Source organism: Bos indicus x Bos taurus, chromosome 21 (assembly GCF_003369695.1).
Source record: "Bos indicus x Bos taurus breed Angus x Brahman F1 hybrid chromosome 21, Bos_hybrid_MaternalHap_v2.0, whole genome shotgun sequence".
In the NCBI taxonomy this organism is placed as follows: Eukaryota; Metazoa; Chordata; class Mammalia; order Artiodactyla; family Bovidae; genus Bos; species Bos indicus x Bos taurus.
This window is the reverse complement of record NC_040096.1, coordinates 66,918,870-66,940,868: the sequence shown is the minus strand read 5'-3', so window position 1 is coordinate 66,940,868 and position 21,999 is coordinate 66,918,870. Positions and strand designations below refer to the sequence as shown.

The following is a 21,999-nucleotide window of genomic DNA, read 5'->3' as shown; positions in this document are numbered from 1 at the left end:
ACAGTGAAGGTGAATAGAAGATCCAAATGATGATGTTAAATGCATTCATCTGTTCACCTTTTAACAGGTATTCAGTGACTACCCAGAAAGTCCTTCTGCCTGCAGAAGAGACAGGTGGGTGGGCTAAGAAGCTTAGAACCTACCTTGGTAGAAGAAACGAATATGAAAAAGACAGTGTGAGAAAGAGAGATCAATGTGACTTAAATACAAGTCCCCACATAAGGGGAAAGACCACAAGGAGAAAGAAGAGAGAAATCAATTCCAGGGATCTGGAGAGATTAGATGTGGCTGTTCAGAGCCAACAAGGACAGGACCACCCACAGTAATACCCACACCTCATCCACTGAGAGAATGTAGACCATTCTCAGCAATTGGACTGCCGGCGTTCCAGAAATGTCAACATTACTCTGAACTAGTAGCAGCAGTGCTCAGTGGCTAAGTCATGTCTGACTCTGCGCATACTCTGAAGGGATGCACAGTGAAGGGCCCGAGAGGCACCCAGTGGAGGGACTTCAATCACATCGATGTAGCATTCAGTCTCCTTGGAAAGAAAAAGAAGAGGCTCCAAGTTGACAAATGGTGGAGAAATAAAAAGGAACTGGTTACTGTTTGCACGATCTGTAGTCGTGTACAGAACATGATCAAAAGCGTCACGCTGGGCTTCTGTTACAAGATGAGGTCTGTGCGTGCTCACTTCCCCATCGATGTTGCTATTCAGGAGAATGGTTCTCTTGCTGAAATCTGAAAATTTCGGGGATGGAAAATACATCCACAGGGGTCAGATGAGCCTAGACATGGCTTATTCAGTCCCTCAAGCTCAGGAAGATGAGCTGAGTCTTGAAGGAAACCACACGGAACTTGTGTCAGATTCAGCAAGCCACAAGGATATCAGGAAATTTTTGGATGGTATCTATGTTTCTGAAAAAGGAACAGTTCAGCAGGCTGATGAATAAGCTCTGGGTGGTCCGGCTACAGAAACCACAAGATGCCAGATGATTCTTCGGACTCATTTGTGATATTTTAAAGATGCAATAAAAGCTCTTTTGATTTGGAAAAAAAAACAATAATAATACCAGCAATAATCACCCTGGTTTTTTTTCAATTCACTTGATAAAATTCACATAATGGACCATTCTAACCATTTAATACATACAATTCAGTGGTTTTTACTAGACTTACAAAGTTGTGCAACCATCACCACTATCTAATTCCAGAATGCTGTCAACACCGTAAAAAGAAATCCCTTACCTGTTAGCAGCCACTCTCATTCCCCCAGTCCCTGGAAGCCTGTATCTACATTCTGCCTCTATGGATTTGTCCAGTCTGGAATTACTCTGTAAATGGAATCCTGCAACAGGTAGCCTTTTGTGTCTGGCTTATTTCACTTAGCATCATGTATCATGGATGTACTGAATGTCATATTTTAAAATGATTGATTCTATGTTATGTGATTTTGACTCAACTTTTTAAAGAGAAGTAAACAAAACAAAGTAGATACCTTTTGATGCCTTTGAATTGTGGTACTGGAGAAGACTCTTGAGAGTCCCTTGGACTGCAAGGATATTATACCAATCAATCCTAAAGGAAATCAATCCTGAACACTCATTGGAAGGACTGATGCTGATGCTCCAATATTTTGGCCACCTGATGCAAAGAGGCGACTCACTGGAAAAGCCCCTAATGCTGGGAAAGATTGAAGGCAAAAGGAAAAGAGGAAGGCAGAGGATGAGATGGTTAGATAGCATCACCGACTCAAGGGACATGAATTTGAGCAAACTCCAGGAGACAGTGAAGGACAGGGAAGCTTGGCATGCTGCAGTCCATGGGGTTGAAAGGAGTCAGACACTACCTAGTGACTGAACAACAACAACCACAGCCTTTTGACTCAGCAGCTCCACTTTAAGAATTCCTCCTATGTGTATACATGAACGTATGGAACATGATGTATGTTCAGGGCTGGTCACTGCAGCAGTGTTTGAAAGATCAGCTTATTAGAAACAACCGAGATGTCCAGCAGGGAACCAGTTAAATCAGAGATGGTGCAACCATGAGGCGGGACTTCCCAGGTGGCTCAGCGGTAAAAGAATCCGCTTGTCAATCGAGGAGTCCAAGGAGATGAGAGTCAGATCCCTGGGTCAGGAAGGTCCTTGAGAGGAAGAAATGGCAACCCATTTCAGTATCCTTGCCTGGAGAATCCCATGGACAGAGGAGCCTGGTGGGTTACGGTCCATGGGGTCGCAAAGAGTGGGGCACGAGTGAGCGCACACAGACAACCAGGAACCAGAAGAGCCATTAAATAAAAGAATGAAACTCTTTGGGTACTGCTAGGGGAAAGTATCCAAGTATCAAGGAAAAAATGCAAAATACAAAGCGGAGTCTATATGAGACTACCACTGATGTAAGAAAGGGAAAAAAGAATAAAGATCCCTTATAACGAGTTACCTACTTTATGTGGAGAGGAACTGGGGACAGAACAGTGGGAGGGAGGATTTCCACTCTGTTCTGTTTTTGTTATTTTTGAATTTTGAATTATGGGACTATATTATCTATAGTCAGTGGATATTCAATTGTAACATGCGACTGCAAAGAAAAGATATCCATTGACAATTATTTAGTGTGTCCCAGCCCAGTTAAAGCTCAAGGCTGTCGTCCAGGCATGAGGTCCCAAATCACTAAATTCTCAGGACGGCTGGGGAGAGCGATCCCGGGGAAAGTCGCCTACACTCAAAAGCCGGGAACTGCTTAAAGCTGCAGGGAGGGTTGCTTAGCAACTAGAGTGAGGAGGCGGGCCGTACTGCGCACGCGTACATGAAGGACCGGAGGGCGCCGATAGGTCGTTTTGCGCACGCGCGGACTCCGGCCTCCGGGTGGTAGGGACCTGACGGTTGCTAGGGTGACAGGGATACAACATGGCGGCCGGATCCTAACGCTCTCCGTTTACGGACCACCACGGAGGTCCTCGTTCGGGACCCTGCCTCTAAGGAGTGGAGCCAGGGCCTATACTTTCTATCCCTTTCTTCTCCGTCCAGTATCGGCAAGGGGTTGTCGCCGGCTTCCGCACCCAGGATGAAGAGTTGAGTGGAGCCGCGAGGGGCGGGACCAGAGGGCGAGTGGCGGCGGGTGGGGGCCGGCTTCGCGAGGCACTCGGCGGGCGTGGGAGGTGGGCAGTGGGGACCTCGGTGGGCTGTCGGGGACCCGCGTTCCCGGGGGCAGCCGGAGGGGGCAGCCCGAGGGGTTCAGTGCTGGTCCGGCTGTGAGGGGTCTCAGAACGTCGACCCGAGTCCAGCTGAGGTTTATTTTGGTTCGAGGTTACATTAGAGTTTGGGGAGTTTTTCATTCTTTTAAATGGTGGGTTGAAAACATTTGGCAGTAATGTAGTGAGCGGTTACAATGTGGCTTCCTACCTTTTATTGTCATTGGTTTAGTAGACAATTGAGAGGAAAGCTGGTCTGTGTATTTTACTTTATTATTATTTTGGGATCAGGTAGTACTGTTTTTGTCAGAACTTCTTTACAGAAATTTTGGAAGAGGCTTTCAGTGAAAGAGCGTTGCTGGGAAGTTATGAAATGAGATAGTCATCCTTGAAAATGTGAGGGGTACCGTATTTATCTGTGCTTCAGTTTGTGGATTATGAACAATCCAAGTGTAATCAACTAGAATGGGCTGCTTTTTTATTTTTACAGCACTGTACAGGTATACTTGTCGTTTATGCTATGAACCTGAGGTCCAGAAAAATTCCAACCTGTTTTGCTGTGAAAAGATTAAATTATGTTGGGTGTAGTTATGATGTTAAATTTGCATTATATCCTGATTGTCAATTGGTAATCGGTATACAGTATAAATTGTGTAACAAAGATGTTTAAAACAATTAATTCATCTCATTCATCCTTCCAAGACATTCTTATTTTCTTCATATAATTAATTTTTCCCTGCATTGGGTCTTCGTTGCTTCACGCAGGCTTTCTCTAGATATATCATGTGGGGGCCACTCTTTGTTGTGCTGCCTGGGCTTATTGTGGTGGCTTCTGTTTTTCCCGAGCACAGGTTCCGGTGCACAGGCTTTGATAGTTGGAGCACTCCGGCTCAGTAATTGCGGCTCACGGGCTTTAGTTGCTCCCAGGCGAGTGAAATATTCCCTGACCAGGGATCGAACCCGTGTCCTCTACGTCGGCGGGAGGATTCTTACCCACTGTACCACCAGTGAAGTCCAAGAGGTTCTTATTTTCTTTTGTTAGATATTGTTTACGTGATTATCTTTTTCAGTAATGCACCCAAAGCAGTAGTTAGAATACAAGGTCTAGAAAAGGCTTTATATTTTTATGTATAGTGTGGACTTATATCGGAGAAGGCAATGGCACCCCACTCCAGTACTCTTGCCTGGAAAATCCCATGGATGGAAGAGCCTGGTAGGCTGCAGTCCATGGGGTCACGAAGAGTTGGACACGACTAAGGACTTCACTTTCACTTTTCACTTTCATGCATTGGAGAAGGAAATGGCAACCCACTCCAGTGTTCTTGCCTGGAGACGGGGGGAGCCTGGTGGGCTGCCGTCTCAGGTCGCACAGAGTCGGACACGACTGAAGCGACTTGGCGGCAGCAGCAGCAGCAGCAGCAGCAGTGGACTTATATACACGTATTTTTTTTACTGTGTTCCTTTTTTTTCCTTCCCAGCTATTCATTTTGAAATTTTTCGAATCTACAGAAAAGTTGTAAGAAGAGTACACTGAATATTTGTACACCCTTCACCTAGACGCTCCACTTGCCTCATTCGTGTGCTGTCTCACTGTGCTCTGGCATTTTCTGTCTCTCTCAATTATGTATTTATTTTCACTAAACCTTTTGAGAGTTAGTTGTAGACATCATTACATTTCACCATTAATAATTCAGCAAGTATCTGCTAAGAACAAGAACATTCTCCTACATAATCGCAGTAAATAGCATGCTGATACAATACTGTTATGTAGTATGCAGTCTATATCTCACATTTCCCCAGTTATCCCAATAATATCCATGATAGGTGTTTTTATTTTTTCCAGGATCCCAGTCAAAAATCACAAATGTTAGCATATATATACATACACACACACACACACACACACACACACACACACATGATCTATATGTTAACATTTGCATTTTATGATTTGTATCTTTTAAACTTTTGTTTTTTAAAAACTACATATTTATTTGGCTTCACTGGGTCTTAGCTGCTGCAGGCGGGATCTTCAGTGCGAAGTCTTGGTTGTGGCACATGGGATCTGGTTCTCTGAGCAGGGATCGAACCCAGAGCCCCTGCATTGGGAGCTCAGAGTCTTAGCTCCTAGGCCACCAGAGAAGACCCAAAGGGTGCAGTTTAAATTTTAAAATGTTATGTGTTTTTCAGGTATAATTGACCCACAACACTGCTGCTTCCAGCTGCACAGCATAGTTAGTGTTTCTACACATTACAAAATGATCGCCATTTTTATGAGTTTATGAACAATTTTTCATCTTTTTGTATTTTCATGATGTTTAGTAACTCAGGTCACCATTTTTCCCACAGTGCATGAACTAATTAATTTGGTACAGCCTTCTTTATTGAAGGATCTTGACCTTGTTTTTAGCGATTTGGTTTGAAGGACTTTCTCTCTCAAAGAGAGTGGGAATTAGAAGCTGAATCCTCTTTTAAACTCTAGTTGAGAGTTACACTTAGTGATTAACTTCCCCCTTAGTCGTGACTGGAGAAGGAAATGGCAACCCAGTCCAGAATTCTTGTTTGGAAAATCTTGTGGGTGAGAACCCTGGTGGAGTATAGTCCATAGGGTTGCAAGAGTCGGACTCACTGAGCGACTAAAACAACAGCATAGTTCTGATGCTTATCACCTGCCTTGATTAAGATTTTCAGAAGCAGTTTTAATACATAGTTGGATTTGGGTGTGGCAGTTTTAGAATTGCACAAAAGGTGAATTTGAACTCCATTTTCATGCTTTAAATAAGGCTCAAGTTCCACTTAAACAGGCCTTGGTTTGGTAAAAATGAATAGACTCTTAATATGAAGAACTTACTTATCTTCCGCGTTCTATCTGCCTTTTTCATATAGCTATGTTATTTAAACTTCTTATAAAAATGTGTGTTTAGTTTTGGCTGTGCTGGGCTCCGTTGCTGTGTACTCGCAGTCTTTCTCTAGTTGCGGCGAGTGGGGGCTGCTCTCTAGTTGCAGTTCATGGGCGTCTCATCGCAGTATCTTCTCGTTGCTGAGCATGGTGAGCATGGACCTAGGCTCGTGGGCTTAGTTACTCCAAGGCAAGTGGGATCTTTCCAGACCAGGAATCAAACCCCTATCTGCTGCACTGGTCGGCAGTTCCCAGCCACTGGCCGCCAGAGAAGTCCTGTTAATGTTTATAGTCCTCAGCATATAAGTCTTTCACTTTCTTGGTAGGATTTGTTTTTATTATTTTTTGACGTGTTTTAAAAGGGATTATTGTTTATATTCCTTTTCTGATATTTCGTTGTTAGTGTAAAAAATGAAACCAATTTCTGTATGTTAATCTTGTATCCTCCTGCCTTGCTGAACTTAATCAGTTCTTGTAGTTTGGGTGTCTTTAGGGTTTTCTATATATAGTATCATGTCATCTGCATATAATGATAATTTTACCTCTTCCATTCCAGTCTGGCTATCTTTTATTTTTCTTGTCTGATTGCTGTGGCTAAATCTTCCAATACTATGTTAAATAAAAGTGGTGAGAGTGGGCATCCTTATCTTGTTCCAGATTTTAGTGGAAAGGCTGAGTCTTCATTTTTATTCAGTTCGGTTCAGTTCAGTCACTCAGTCATGTCCAACTCTTTGCAACCCCATGGACTGTAGCATGCCTGGCTTCCCTGTCCATCACCAACTCTCAGAGCCAGCTCAAACTCATGTCCATTGAGTTGGTGATGCCATCCAACCATCTCATCCTCTGTCGGCCCCTTCCCTTCCCACCTTTAGTCTTTACCAGTATCAGGGTCTTTTTCAGTGGGTCAGTTCTTCACATCAGGTGGCCAAAGTATTGGAGCTTCAGCTTCACCATCTGCCCTTCCAGTGAATATTCAGGACTGATTTCCTTTAGAATTGACCGGTTGGATCTCCTTGCAGTCCAAGGGACTCTCAAGAGTCTTCTCCAACACCATAGTTCAAAAGCATCAATTCTTCGGCGCTCAGCTTTCTTTATGGTCCACCTCTCACATCCATACATGACTACTGGAAAAACCTTAGCTTTAACTAGACGGACCTTTGTTGGCAAAGTAATGTCTCTGCTTTTTAATATGCTGTCTGGGTTGGTTACAGCTTTCCTTCAAGGAGCAAGCATCTTTTACTTTCATGGCTGCAGTCACCATCTGCAGTGATTTTGTAGCCCAGGAAAATAAAGTCTGTTACTCTTTCCATTGTTTCCCCGTTTATTTGCCATGAAGTGATGGGACAGGATGCCATGATCTTAGTTTTTTGAATGTTGAGTTTTAAGCCACCATTTTCACTCTCCTTTTTCACTTTCATCAAGAATCTTTTTAGTTCCTCTTCGCTTCCTGCCATAAGGGTGGTGTCATCTGCATATCTGAGGTTATTGATATTTCTCCCGGCAGTCTGGATTCCAGCTTGTGCCTCATAATTTTTACTGGCTACATAATATTTCAGCTTGTGGATTCAATCCCTGACCAGGGAATGAAGGTCCAGCAAGCCATGTGGCCAAAAAAAACATGCAGAACTTTTCTTTCACCCCCAAAAGTTGTCTTGCGCTCCTTTGCAGTCACTCCCCTCCTCCACTTCTGGCTCCCAAGATCATTGATATGCTTTCTATTGCTAAAGTATTGCCTTTTCTAGAATTTCATATAAATGCAGTAAATATAAATATATGTGGTTTTCTGAATCTGTCTTCTTTGTTTAGAATGTTTTTTTTGGGTCCATGCATGTAGTGGCATCTTAGTGAAAGTGAAGTTGCTCAGTTGTGTCCGACTCTTTGCGACCCCATGGACTGTGGCCTACCAGGCTCCTCAGCCCATGGGATTCTCCTTAGTCTGGCCCTTTTCATCGCTGTGTTCTAGCCCGTGAATATGCCACCGTCGGTTTATTCATTTTTCAGTTAGTGAACGTTTGGATTGCTCCGTTTTGTGGCTATTGTGAATAATGCTGCTGTGAACATTCATTTACAAGTCTCTGTGTGGACATATGTTTTCATTTCTCTAGATTCCTCGGAGTTGAATTGCTGGATTGGGCTGGAAGTGTGTATTTACTTTTATAAGAAACTTCCTGCTTTCTAAAGTGGCTATGCCATTTTTAATTTACCATCATCCATGTGTGAGAGATCCATTTATTCCACATCCTAGCCAACACTTGGTATTTTCAGTCTTTTAAATTGGAGCCATTCTAGTGAATGTGCTTTAACTTGAGTTTTAAGAGCTAGTCATTGTCATTTTATTTGTTCAACAACTGTCTACGGTCTTCCCCAGTGGCTCGGTCGGTAAACAGTCCGCCTGCAGTGCAGGAGACGCAGGAGACCCAGGTTCGATCCCTGGGTCAGGAAGATCCCCTGGGGGAGGAAATGCCAGGAGAACCCCGTGGACAGAGCAGCCTGGCAGGCTACAGGCCAGGGGGTTGCAAAGAGACAGACACGACTGAGCACATTAGCACACCCAGCACTGTCGTGAAAGGCACAGGTTATGGCTCGGTGTAGACATGTCAGGGGGTATTGTGACTGGAGTGCCTGGTGGACTGCCTGGAGCAGAAGGCCCGGAAGGATCCAATAAGGGAAGAGCAAGCACGACTTTGGTCGCCACTTGTGAAGGTCACGCTGCTTACCGCTGCAGTCTGTGGCGCTGTCCCTTATACCGAAGAGTGGGCTCTATATCATGGGCTTCCCTGGTGGCTCAGACGGTAAAGAATCTGCCTGCTAAGCAGGAGAGCTGGGTTCAATCCCTGGGTCAGGAAGATCCCCTGAAGAGGGAAATGGCAACCCACTCCAGTATTCGTGCCCAGAGAGTTCCATGGACAGAGGAGCCTCGCGGACTACAGTCCATGGGGTTGCGAAGAGTCAGACACGACTAACACTTTCACATGTTCATATCATTGGCAGTGGGGTTCCCAAGCTCTGCCTTTCTCATGGGCATTGTCAGCTGAGCCATTACTTTGGAAAGGGTCTTTTACCATGGTCACCGCTCTTACGAGTACATTTGTGTGGCCTCTGCATCTCCTGGACAGCGTTCTGCTCATGGGAGACAGCAGTGGCAGTGTGGTTGGGAAATTCTTCTGGGGTCAGACTCCCTGTGTGTGCAGCCTGCTGCCTTATTGGTGTGACGCTGGGCAGAATACCTAAACTCTCGGTGCCACAACTCCTCATTTGTAAGATGGGCTAATGAGGTACCTGTTGCATGGGGTTGTTGAGATGATTAAGTGAAAAGTGGTACCTGAGGCTTAGCGTTCAGATCTTGGTGTTTGATAAATATCTTTTTCTGAAAGAAGGAACCAGGACTCCTTGGCCAAGTGGCAATCCTAGGACTGAAACAGAAATATACAAGATTTTGTAGTGCCAGAAAGTAAGAAAGTCCTGAGAAAACAGATAATGTAAACCTAGACAGACAAACCTTGTGGATGGGGGCATGTCAGAGGGACCGGGGAGCCAACAGAAAGAGCTCCTAAAGGCCAGGGGGGCATGTCAGAGGGACCAGGGAGCCAACGGAAAGAGCTCCTAAAGGCCAGAGCAGGAACTGTTTGAAGCAAGACACTAAAGTAGCATTAGATTATCCCAGAATATAAAATAAATATCCATGGATTCCTACTAATATTAATGAAAAAACATTCTGAAAGACAGTTTGATGGAGGACTATGAAGGTAGTTTAAGGAGCATCCTTCCAGTCATTTATCCTCCCTACTCTCCTGATCTCTCTGTTGTTTATATGGATGGTCTGACCTGGGAAAGGAAGTGACCTATGAGACAGGAGAGCGCTCTCATTGTGATCTGAAATACCCAGTATTTAAACACAGGTGAATAAAAAAGGATTGGTTGCCAGTTAGTCAGTAGTCATAATTCTGTGATTCAGCTGTCGAAGTTCCTCCTGCAGTGTGTGTCTGGAGGACTGTAGGAATCCTGGATTGGGGGCATGTGACATGGCATTTCTTCTTTGATTCATTTGTTGAGGAGGATGTACAGGGCATGAAGGAGGCTAGTAGACTTTGCCTTTAAGAGGCTTACGGCCTTATGGAGAGAGGTGCAGAGTGGACATGAACAGGTCTGTGGCAGAGGACAGGGTGCCCACAGAAGGAGGAAAGGCGTCTGCTCTGAGGCCTACCTACCAGGTTGGTCCTGGGAGATTAGAATCTACAGCATCGCATATTCAGTTTTGGACACTAAGCATCCATTTATTTGGTCTTTAATATTATCTAAACAGGAGTGTGCCTCTCTTTTAAGTAAAGGACCTAAACCTGGGGGCTGGGGAACACGCTCTGTCCCCGAGCTGCGGGACTGTGTCTTCCTGACCTCTGTCCTCCACGCGTCGCCCAGCACCAGGTGTGTAGCTGGCGCCCGTGGGCCGCAGTGATGTCCACGGTCATGTAGTCACACCGCCAGGGATGTTTAATTCATTTAGGCTGAAGTGCGGTGTGCACTGGGCTTCCAGGTGGCCCTAGTGGTAAAAACAAAAGACCCGGCTGCCAGTGCGGGAGATGGAAGAGACATGGGTTCGATCCCTGGGTTGGGAAGATCCCCTGGAGGGGGGAGTGGCAATCTACTCCAGTATTCTTGACTGGAGAATCCCACGGACAGGCGGGCTACAGCCCATAGGGTCATAGAGAGCTGGACACAACTGAATCGATGTAGCATGCACACATAGCAGAAATGGTGTTGGGGGCGGTGTGGGTCCCAAGACCACCCCTAGACTTGCTCAGAGAACTCACGGGATTCAGGTTACACTTTTGCTCACAGCTGTGATGTCCTCAGTGAAAGGATGCAGAGCAGCGAAGGAGAAAGTGACGCGGGGCAAAGCCTAGAGGAAACGAGACACAAGCTCCCGAGTCCTCTCCTCGTGGAGTCACCCAGGACGCACTTCGTTCTTCCCACAGCAAACTGTGATGGCACGTGTGACCTGTTTTCTGTAAGGATAGCTCATGAAAGCCCCGCTGCCCCGGGTTTCTACCGGGAGCTGAGAACACAGGCACCCTGTGCAGATTCAGTGCAAACCACACTGCTTGCTTGAGCGGGGCAGGCATCGTGAGTGACTCTTACCGCACGGAGACTGGTGGGAGCCCTTCCCAAATCTGGGTTCCCAGATGGCAGCCGGGGCCAGCCTTGCAGGCAGATGTCTGTACGGAGCGTGGCTTTAGGTCCGCCACGTGAGCTTTTTCTGTGCAGTAATAGACTGTGTCTCTCTTCAGGGAAATTTCTGGGCATTCCAGTCTAGTCCATCCAAGAGAAGGGAAAGGTTTGGTGGTGTTTTAATGAGCAGCGGTTATTCCCTGGCGGTTTCTTGATGAGTAGGAGTGGGGTTAGGCAGGTCAGGTGGGTCTTCCTGAGGACCAGAGGATGTATTACTCAGTAGAAGCATCCATCTGGTTGAATTTCCCCACCAAGTTTCAAGTTTGGAGGCTCCCTAAGAAATTTGTCAAAGTTGTTTTATGATGCTCCAAGCTGGACAAACTAGTGGTAAGCCACACACGGGGCTGTAATTTGGTCAGTTTGTTTTGAAGAAGCTTCTCGGGAGGATTCACCCAAGAATCTTACCGGTCTGGTTCCAGGACTTACTGGGCAGGTTACCTGTTTGAGGGAGGCTCTGGGCTTTAGTTGAAGCTGTGGTTGTCAAGCGGGTTACAGCTTCCGGTTTTAGTCAGAAGGGCTCTGATGCTTGTATCCTGAAGACCCCACCAGGGCTGAGCCCTGCCTTATTCTAGCCAACCGCTCTCGGAGGGCGAGTGGGAAGAACTGTAGAACTGGCAGAACAGCTTCAAACTCCTGCCATGCTGGGAGCTCGGTCAGTTACTTTTTACTCAGGGAAGACTTGGTGAAGAGGGATTGTAGGGCTTAAACATCTGCAGTTTGGGGGTCCAGAGCAGCCCCAGGAGTTCCTGAGAGACCTGTGTGTTCACACGCAGCGCAGCCCCCTGCGTGCTCCTGGGACACACGGCTGATTTGGGGCAAGTCAGACCTGTTTCTCCTTAACCTAACCCGCGTTCCCTTTGTTTGCTCGTGGAACCCCCTTTTGGGGAGTACCTGTTACTGTCTTAGGGGTGCTAGTGTTTTGCAGAACTCAGTTTGGAAAATGCTCGCTGAGAGTTTATCAGCACCCTCGGGTAGATTTCCTGCAGGTGATGCTTGGGGAGGCCCTTCCTGGTGTGATGGCCCAGCCTCTTCTAACACAAAGTACAGGCTTCCATCATGTTGTTTGCTCGGGACTGTGGCTTTTAGTGTACAGATTTCCTTACATGTGAATTGTTGTTCAGTCACTGAGTTGTGTCTGACTCTTTGCAACCCCATGAACTGCAGCACCTCAGGCTTCCCTGCCCTTCACCATCTCCCTGAGTTTGCTCAAATTTATGTACATTGAGTCAGTGATACTATCCAACCATCTCATCCTCTGTTGTCCCCTTCTCCTCCTGCCTTCAGCCTTTCCCAGCATCAGGGTCTTTTCCAGTGAGTCAGCTCTCTGCATCAGGTGGCCAAAGTATTGGAGCTTCAGCTTCATTCAGCATCAGTCCTTCAGTGAATATTCAGGGTTGATTTCCTTTAGGATGGACTGGTTTGATCTCCTTGCAGTCCAAGAGACTCTCAAGAGTCTTCTCCAGCATCACAATTCAAAAGCATCAATTCTTCGGTGCTCAGCCTTCTTTATGGATGGAATGGTCATAATACTGAAACCGTATTTCGTTGTCCCAGGCGTTCTTTATTTTTTTGCTGTTGTTTTTCGTGTGTTTGTCTCGGTGTGATGTAGTTTATGTCCAGCTCTTGTAAGTTGCCAGGACCAAGTACTGTCAGTGTCGGGGCTGGCAGTCCTGCCCACAGACTTTTCATTTGGAAATAGGATGGAAATAGGATGGAGACCTGCTTGAGGAGCCAGAAGAGGCTCTCTGGAGGTAACCACCGAAGAGGACATCCAGCCTCCCTGTTAGGGGGTCTGTGGAGGAATGTCAGTGGCCCCTAAACTTTGCTTTTCTCATTCAAGAGGTGGTTTCAGTCTGCTTTAGTTGTGAGGACCAGTGAGTCTCACTACACTTCACAGTGTGGAGGTGTCTTATAATTATAGCCGCTAATTAAGGCTGAGCTTGAGAACAGGACACGTCTAGAGCAGGAAGGCCGGCACTCCCGGGAGCTAGAGCCGCGCTGAGAGCCCGCTCGTGCTGGTCTGGGCAGCGGGACTGTGCGCGTGGCTGTCCCGACAGTGGTCTGATCTGGGGCTGTGTTTCTTTGTGCCTTTCCCTGCATGTACTCTTTGTATCTTTTCTGTTCCTCATGTTTTCTACCTATTCCCACCTTTGGCTTGCTTTTTTTCCTTCCAGTTTTTAAATATTGGAGTATAATGTCCGTCCAGAAAACCTCACGCTCCAAAGCAGGGCCTCCTCTTTCAGACAGAGCACATTTGTAATACCTCGCGTGAATTCTGATTTGAACAAACTGACAGAAAAAAGGCCCAGTTTTTTAGAGTAATGTTTTTGAGAAATAGTGTGCTTAAAGATTTTAAAAGTGCTTATCCATTAGCAAGAAGTTACGAGTGCAGGTTGGTGGGTTTTCAGAAAGTGAAATAGTCGTTAACCTGCTGCGCAGCCTGCGCAGAGCTCACCCTGTCCTGCAGCCCCAGGGCAACCGCTGTTCTGACTTGAACACCACAGAGCTGTCTGTTTTCACAGCTTTATTGAGATGTAATCTACATACTGTAAAGTTCACCCAGGTAAAGTACATGATTGGGTGATTGTTGGCGTTTTTACTGAGTGCTCCAGCCATCATCATAATCTATTAAAGCACTTTCATCATCGTCCTAAAAAGAAGCCGGGATCAACTCGAATCGATGCCCCATTTCCTGCAGACCCCGCCCACCCTTGGCAACCGCTGACCTACTTTCCGTCCATGGATTTGCCTGTTCTGGACATTTCATGTAAATAGCCTTTAGTGCTTGGCTTCCTTTACTTAGCATAAGGTTTTCAAGGTTCCTCCGTGCTGCAGCCTGCGTCTCTGGCTGAGTACTGTCATCGTGTAGCTAGACCACACTTTGTTGATCCATTTTATTTATTTGGCTGTCCCAGGTCTTAGTTGTGGCTCTTGGAATCTTCATTTATTTAGTTTTTATTGCGGCATACAGGATCTTTAGTTGCAGCATGTGGGATCTAGCTCCCTGATTAGGGCTCGAACCTGGGTCCCTATATTGGGAGTGCAGGGTCTTAGCCACTGGACTGCCAGGAAGTCCCTGTTGACCAATTCTTTAGCTGATGGACGTTTCTTTTTTCCCACTTTTGGCTATTGTGAAAATGTTTCCATGGATATATGTGTACCAGCTATTGTTTAGACTTATGCTTTCATTTCTCTTGAGTCTATACCCCGGATCGGAATTCTGAGCCATAGCTGTATTACTTTATACTTCTGGCAGAAGTGAATGGGAATGTATAGGATTTTAAAGAAAATCCAAATGTTGTGTCATTTTACCTGGAAAGACTTTACTATCAACACTTCTTGCTAACGGATAAGCACTTTTAAAATCTTTAAGCACGCTATTTCTCAAAAACATTACTCTAAAAAACTGGGCCTTTTTTCTGTCAGTTTGTTCAAATCAGAATTCATGCGAGGTATTAAAAATGTGCTCTGTCTGAAAGAGGAGGCGCTCCTTTGGAGCGGGATGGTTTTAAAGGCCTGCTCTCTGTTGCTGTGGGTTTGGGACCTGCCAGTGCTGGACTCTTTCTGGTCCAGGCTTGTTTAGTAGGTGTCTGATCTTTCTGCTTCGGGTCACTTCCACGCTCAGTGTTCTCTCCAGCGTGCCTCTCAAGCCTGTCTTGTTCCGTCGTGCCTTGCTGCCTCAATCTGCAGGAGTCTCCTCGCTCTCTAAGGCAAGTGCTTGGGTAGGGTGGAGACTGGCTCCTTCCTGTGACTTTCCAGTGACCTTGGTGCAAGGCTGAGTAGCTTGTTCACCTGTCAAGTCTCACACCTGCTTTCTCTGAAGTTTTTTTGGTCTTCTCCTCCTCTTATTCGGACCACAGAAGCTTTTCCAACCCAGGGAAGCGTTTGCTTTCTGGGCTTCTCTCACGCCTCCGTTTCTGCTTGGAGAGTAGCATGTTTCCCATGTGCTCACTTCTGTCTGGAGAGCCCTTGTCGGGTGGTCGTATTCAGCACCCTCCGTCATCCTGGCTCTTCCTGCTGCTGTCCCTGGGCCAACAGGCTCTGTGGACACTTGGTCTGCGAAAGGCGGAGTCGCTGCAGGCAGTCTGCCGTCGCGGGCAGTTGCACCCTGATGAGCCGGGCCCTCCAGCGGCCGGCCTGCCCCCTCGCTGCTCCATGGCCTGGTTTCCGTCTTTGTTCCCAGCGCGCTCCAGGAGACTCCTTTCTGTGCCTGTCAAGGTTCGGTCAGGAAGACAGGAACTGCTCCGGGGTTTCAGGTGGCAAGGGAGTTAACGTAGTGACTTGGAGGCTTACAGAACCACCGTCTGTGCCCAGGTGATGCTGGTAGTGGCCACAAAGCCAGGGAGACGTGCTGTCAGCTTCCAGAAACTCAGGGAACAAGCGCCCCGGGAGCCTGCCACAGGTCCGTCGGGCCTTGTGTGGGACCTTGGAGTGGTTTTCAGGAGTGTGCTCCCAGCCGCTGGGGCACGGCCACGCCTGCCAGAGGCTGGGCCCGGGCTCGTCACTCCTGCGAGGGCCACCCATGCAGCCCGCCTCGGAGCTTCTGCTCTCACATCCTGTAGGGGTCCCCAGCCTTTCCTCGCCTCGCGTGACTCCTGCTGCACGAGGGAGACAGAGACTGCTGCCCACACACAGCCCAGCTTCTCTTAAAATAAGGGGAGCACCAAACCTTAAAAACATAACAAACCATCCTCGGCATGTTGCTCTTGGATTATCTTACAGATGAAGACATCTGCTGTCTGGAAGCAGGTATGAAACAGATGCATAAATAAACTTTTATTTTTATAATTGTTTTTATTTATAGACTATAAAGCAATTGGCAAAATAGGAGAGGGAACGTTTTCTGAAGTTATGAAGATACAGAACCTGAGAGATGGCAACCACTACGCATGTAAACAGATGAAACAGCGCTTTGAAAGGTAGGCAGCCCGAGGCCGGTTGGAGACTAAAGACAGGCACAGGTGTGAGTCGATAAGACCAACTTAATGGGAAAGTTATATTCATGCGATAGCATGTAACATCAGATTTCTTTGGGCAGAGAGGATTAAAGGCTACTTTTATTTCTATTGTAGTGGAATTTATTGATGTCCCAATTTCAGTTCAGTTCAGATCAGTCACTCAGTTGTGTCTGACTCTTTGCGACCCATGGATCGCAGCACACCAGGCCTCCCTGTCCCATCACCAACTCCCGGAGTCCACCCAAACTCATGTCCATCCAGTCGGTGATGCCATCCAGCCATCTCATCCTCTGTCGTCCCCTTCTCCTCCTGCCCCCAATCCCTCCCAGCACCGGAGTCTTTTCCGGTGAGTCAGCTCTTCGTATGAGGTAGCCAAAGTACTGGAGTTTCAGCCTCAGTATCAGTCCTTCCAATGAACACCCAGGACTGATCTCCTTTAGAGTGGACTGGTTGGATCTCCTTGCAGTCCAGGGGACTGTCAAGAGTCTTCTCCAACACCACAGTTCAAAAACATCAATTCTTCGGCACTCAGCTTCACAGTCCAACTCTCACATCCATGCATGACCACTGGAAAAACCATAGCCTTGACTAGATGGACCTTTGTTGGCAAAGTAATGTCTCTGCTTTTCAATATGCTATCTAGGTTGGTAATAACTTTCCTTCCAAGGAGTAAGCATCTTTTAACTTCATGTCTGCAATCACCATCTGCAGTGATTTTGGAGCCCCAAAAAATCAAGTCTGACACTGTTTCCACTGTTTCCCCATCTATTTCCCATGAAGTGATGGGACCAGATGCCATGATCTTCGTTTTCTGAATTTTGAGCTTTAAGCGAACTTTTTCACTCTCCTCTTTCACTTTCATCAAGAGGCTTTTTAGTTTCTCTTCACTTTCTGCCATAAGGGTGGTGTCATCTGCATATCTGAGGTTATTGATATTTCTCCTGGCAATCTTGATTCCAGCTTGTGCTTCTTCCAGCCCAGCGTTTCTCATGATGTACTCTGCATATAAGTTAAATAAGCAGGGTGACAATATACAGCCTTGATGTACTCCTTTTCCTATTTGGAACCAGTCTGTTGTTCCATGTCCAGTTCTAACTGTTGCTTCCTGACCTGCATATAGGTTTCTCAGGAGGCAGGTCAGGTGGTCTGGTATTCCCATCTCTTTCAGAATTTCCCACAGTTTATTGTGATCCACACAGTCAAAGGCTTTGGCATAGTCAAGAAAGCAGAAATAGATGTTTTTCTGGAACTCTCTTGCTTTTTCCATGATCCAGCGGATGTTGGCAATTTGATCTCTGGTTCCTCTGCCTTTTCTAAAACCAGCTTGAACATGTGGATGTACACAATTCACGTATTGCTGAAGCCTGGCTTGGAGAATTTTGAGCATTACTTTACTAGCATGTGAGATGGGTGCAATTGTGCAGTAGTTTGAGCATTCTTTGGCATTGCCTTTCTTTGGGATTGGAATGAAAACTGACCTTTTCCAGTCCTGTGGCCACTGCTGAGTTTACTATAATACTAATAAATAATGGTCACAAAAATTTATACTGGAGAAGTATACCTCACTTTAAACTGTCTGTATGTTCCTAAGAGTTGTGTCTGTTGGATTTTTATAATTGAAACCTTAGATTAGAGATATAGAGGTCCTTGTGATTTAATTAGCTGTGAATCAGTTACTGTGTTGAAAAATAACTTTCAGATAAGATTAGAGAGATGTGTTCACTGGGAGGGACCAGTGCACTTCGTGGCGCGGGGAGTCCTCTGGTTCTCACTTCGTCCCTTGCAGACCGCATGGCCTTTCCCACAGAGCAGCCTCTTGGAGTCCTTGCGTTTACAGCTTCTCACCACGGACCACCCTGAGTCAGAGACCACGTGTGATTAGGAAGCTGTCAGAATAAGGAAATAAGCGATGGTGTCACTGCAGCTGTTTTGCTTTTCAGTAAAGAGGTTTGAAACTCAGTCTTTTTTAATATCAAAGGAGTTGAAGCCTCTGAATATCTAAGGCAGCGTTTTAAAAAGCATAGCAATGTCCTGAAAATGTGGAGCCTCCTGAGTGTTTTGGGGTATAGGCCTTGATTTAAACTCTTAGGATGCAAAGATAGTGTTTCAAATTGGAAAGCAGCTCAGGCCTTTTACCACGTCAAGGAGATTGGGTAACAGTGATGTCGCCCTGGTAACATCCCCACGGGGCAGGTGTCATCGTTACTATTTTGCACCTGAGGAGAGGTGGTTAGCGATGTGAAGTAACTTGACCGTGGTCACCGAGGTCACTGGGTGGGCAGAGCTGGGCCAAAGCACGCGGTGTTTACCTGCTGCACCGACGCTGAGGTTACGGGGCTTCTGCTTCTCCTCCTTTCTATCACTTCTTCCTCCATGTGTTCTGAATTCTCTGTATTTCTTTGTCCACTCCCAACCTCTCTCTTTGCCTTTACACTATGCCTGGTGGAGAATTTGCTGCCCAGTGTTCCGATTACCCCCATCGCCCAAGCAGACGGCCTCACTCAGCCGCTGTGGACAAACGCCCCACAAGCCCAGCGGAGCAAGACGGGACTCTGAGCGGCGGGTGGGGTGCATCCGCTTGGTCAGAGGCCCGGGCTCCCTGTCAGCTTGGGAGCTCCCTGTCGGGTGCGGGGTGGACGTGCTTGCAGACGGCAGGACTTCCCAGCTGCAATTTTGGTGGAGACATAAACACGAAGTATGTGCCGGACAGAACACCTGCAGACCCCAGGACTCCCACGACGATTGCTGGGTCAGAACCATGCAGAGTTAGGCTGCTCTGGGGAACCAGCTGGCCAGGAGAGGTCACGTGGGCCACTGCTGGGCCTTCAGGACGCAGAGAGACCTGTAACATGTGAGAAGCGCTCCCCTGGAAGGAGGTTAGAATGGTTTGAGGGCAGTCCTTTGGGGAGGCAGGGAACACTCAGTTTATCTGGAAAAGTGCCTTGGGCTGACCTCAGCCCCTGGGGAGAAGGTGGAGCCACCCGAGGGACGCGGTTCCCACCAGGTCCCGATGCTGAAAGTACCTCGTCCACCTGGCCCTTGGCTTCCTTGTCATGAGGCGCGGAGCACTGACCGAGGTGGGAAGCTGAAGGAGCTGTCACGCAAGGCCCATGGTAAATGCTCGGGAGACGCTGGCCCGCGTTATGATGTGTGATCCTTTGTTCTGTTTCAGAAGCAGTTGTCCTAACTTTAGAAGTGATTGATTAGAACACTTATTTTTCTTTTAAAAAACCCATAATAAGTAAAGATTTTCTAATAGAGTGTCACTGAATCAGTTATACTTTCCTTGTTTTTTCTAACGTGTGTGTGTGTGAGGGGGATTATTGACGGCCACTTTCACATGCTGGCTTCACTTAAAAGGAAACACTGAACTGGCGGTGTCTGGTGGCTCTTTGATGTCCAGAATCCCTGGTGGTATCTCCAGCTTAGCTCTGACAGGTGTCTGCTGGCCTGTGTAATCCAAACCCACAGGGAATGGGTTTTGCCTTTTCTCTTTTGAGTTCTCGTTTGCTCCTAGACATACGTTGATAGAAACCCACAGGGAACAGGTTTTGCGTTTTCTCTTGTGAACTCTCATTACTCTTACACATGTGTTGAAAACCATAGGCGACTATAATCCAGTGCTCTCGTTATTTATTCGATAATTGTTCCAGCTAAAACTGAGCCAGCCCTGGCTGTGAAGAGCACCTTCAGGGTGGCCCCTGTGTTCTTGAGGCATCCCCCATCATCTTCTTTTTTTTTAAACCTCTTTTTTTGCTACCGGAGTGTCAGCATCTTTAGGTCCTCTCAGTAGACAGAGGTAGCATATATGTACACTACCCTCTCTCTCTTCATTCCAATAACCTTGAGTGCGTATTAATGTAAATAAATGGCCAAATGAATAGATAAATTGGGATGAGAGGGAAATTTTTTTCTCATTTATGATTCATAGGTACAGAGAGGAATGAGGGAAATGGAAAATCATCATTAGAATAAGTAATCATTTCTGCAGGCAAGATAAATTTGTGAATGCTAAAATTAGTAAGCTAAAACTTGAAAGAGAATGGGATTTCTGCACAGCCTCAAATGATCTCCTGAATATTTATTAATTACCGTGGTGGCTTTAACTTATGTCCACAAATTGTTTGCTGTTTCTTCCTCCGGGAGGTAGGGCTTAATTTCCTTCCATTTGACTGAGGGCTGGACTTGATGACTTGCTTACAAAGAGTAGAAAATGAAAGGGAAAGATAGTTGACTTTACAAAGAAAAGTTTGGTAGATGCTACTTAACTAAATCATTAATATCAGCATCATCAGTAATAAGACATGTTGATATCACATACCTTCTGATAAATGGCATGGGAAGAGCCTGTCCCCTCTGTGGTATTCTCTTTCAAAGGTCTGTAATCTCAGCTGATTTATGAGAATACATCAGGAGAGCCCACACTGAGGGGCATTCTACAAAACACCAGCCCAGCCATCCTCAAAACGGTGAAGATAATGACAAGGACAGGCTTTGGGGCTGTCAGAGTGGGGGGACATGGCCACTTACTTGCAGTGTGGTCTGCTGGATCCCAGGAGAGGAAAAGGCATCAGTGGAAGAACTGGGCAAATCCAAATAAAGGGTCTAGTGTAGTGAGTGGAGTCGTACCAGTGTTCATTTTCAGTTTTGGTAAATGTTATGTGAGATGTTAACATCAGGGCAAGCCAGGCGACAGGGGCGTTCTCCACTGTTGGTGCAACTCTTCTGTTAATCTAAAGTAACTTCAAACTTAAAAAACAAATCAGAACAAACAGAAAATAACCATAGATGATCCGGAATGAGTCATTGTACGTGGCTTCTAACGTTGAAAAAGGTATTGCTATTATTTCTGTTTTACAGGAAGACATGACTGTAGTTTCTAAAAGAAAGTTCTAGAAGAAAGACAGCTGCATTTGGTGTCACTTCTAGGAGTTTTATTGCCGACCATTTATTGGATATTCCAGTGTCACTGATCCTTGATCCACAAGTTTTATTCTGTTCTTTGGTTTTATTTTTCTTTTTCAGCCATGAAAATAGTATCTTCAGCTTTTAGAGCTCTGGAATATAATATCTGTCATCATTATAAATCAGTTTAACCTTATTCATTTGAAGAATAATTTTAGGTTCCTTTAAAAATCCGTTTCTGCTCTGCTTATGGTTGAGTGAAACCTCAGAGTCACCTTGCACAGTTGTGTGGGTGGTGTGGGCAAGAAGAGTCAATCAGTAACAGCGGCAAGTCACGCTGAGTCACGCAGCCAGGAGGAGCTTGGTTTCGGAGCCTCTGACCCAGCTCCTCCCAGAGTTACTTCCAGCCCTTCCTTTCTGCTCCTCTGAAATAGAAATCGATGGCTTTGGCAGTCTCCTTTGCTGATAGGAAGTCAAGGTGAGGTATTATAATAGATCAGTTCTTTAGTACTGTGTCAGGAGGGCATTTGCAGCTCCTGAGATTTGTCTTCCCTCAGTGGCTCAAAGCCTTAGTTTGGGGATGATGAAGTTAGTTACTTGCATAAGGCCAGCAGCGTGACCCAGTCGCTTTGATATTTTTTTTCTCTGTCTTCAGAGGGTTCTCCCGCCTATACTCACCAGAAATACACTGTTAATAAGATGCTCCTTTTTTTGCTACGACTGTATTCTTCCTTTAGAAATGTTGTAAAGAAGTGGAATGAGTCATTTAAAAAGTCTTGATGTTTGTAGGAGCTCTCTTTTTGTCCCGAAGCAGTAAG

General features: G+C 46.2%; 1 protein-coding gene and 1 pseudogene across 6 annotated transcripts in view; both read left to right on the top strand.

The window, feature by feature from the left end:
* Window positions 1-351: 351 nt before the first annotated feature.
* Window positions 352-953, top strand: LOC113880111 (annotated as a pseudogene).
* Window positions 954-2,859: 1,906 nt separating this feature from the next.
* Window positions 2,860-21,999, top strand: part of MOK (MOK protein kinase) — a 43,236-nt gene continuing 24,096 nt past the window's right edge. For 2 of the 6 annotated variants that reach the window (XM_027521046.1, XM_027521044.1), the window contains exon 1: window positions 16,150-16,237. Coding sequence is in view for 3 of the 6 variants with exons in the window: in XM_027521042.1 (XP_027376843.1) it covers window positions 3,067-3,073; window positions 16,123-16,237 (122 nt within the window). In the remaining 3 variants the exon portion in view is untranslated. Of the gene's footprint in view, window positions 3,074-16,122; window positions 16,238-21,999 lie in introns of those variants that run through there. The other 4 variants (XM_027521042.1, XM_027521043.1, XM_027521045.1 and 1 more) reach the window with 4 other exon arrangements.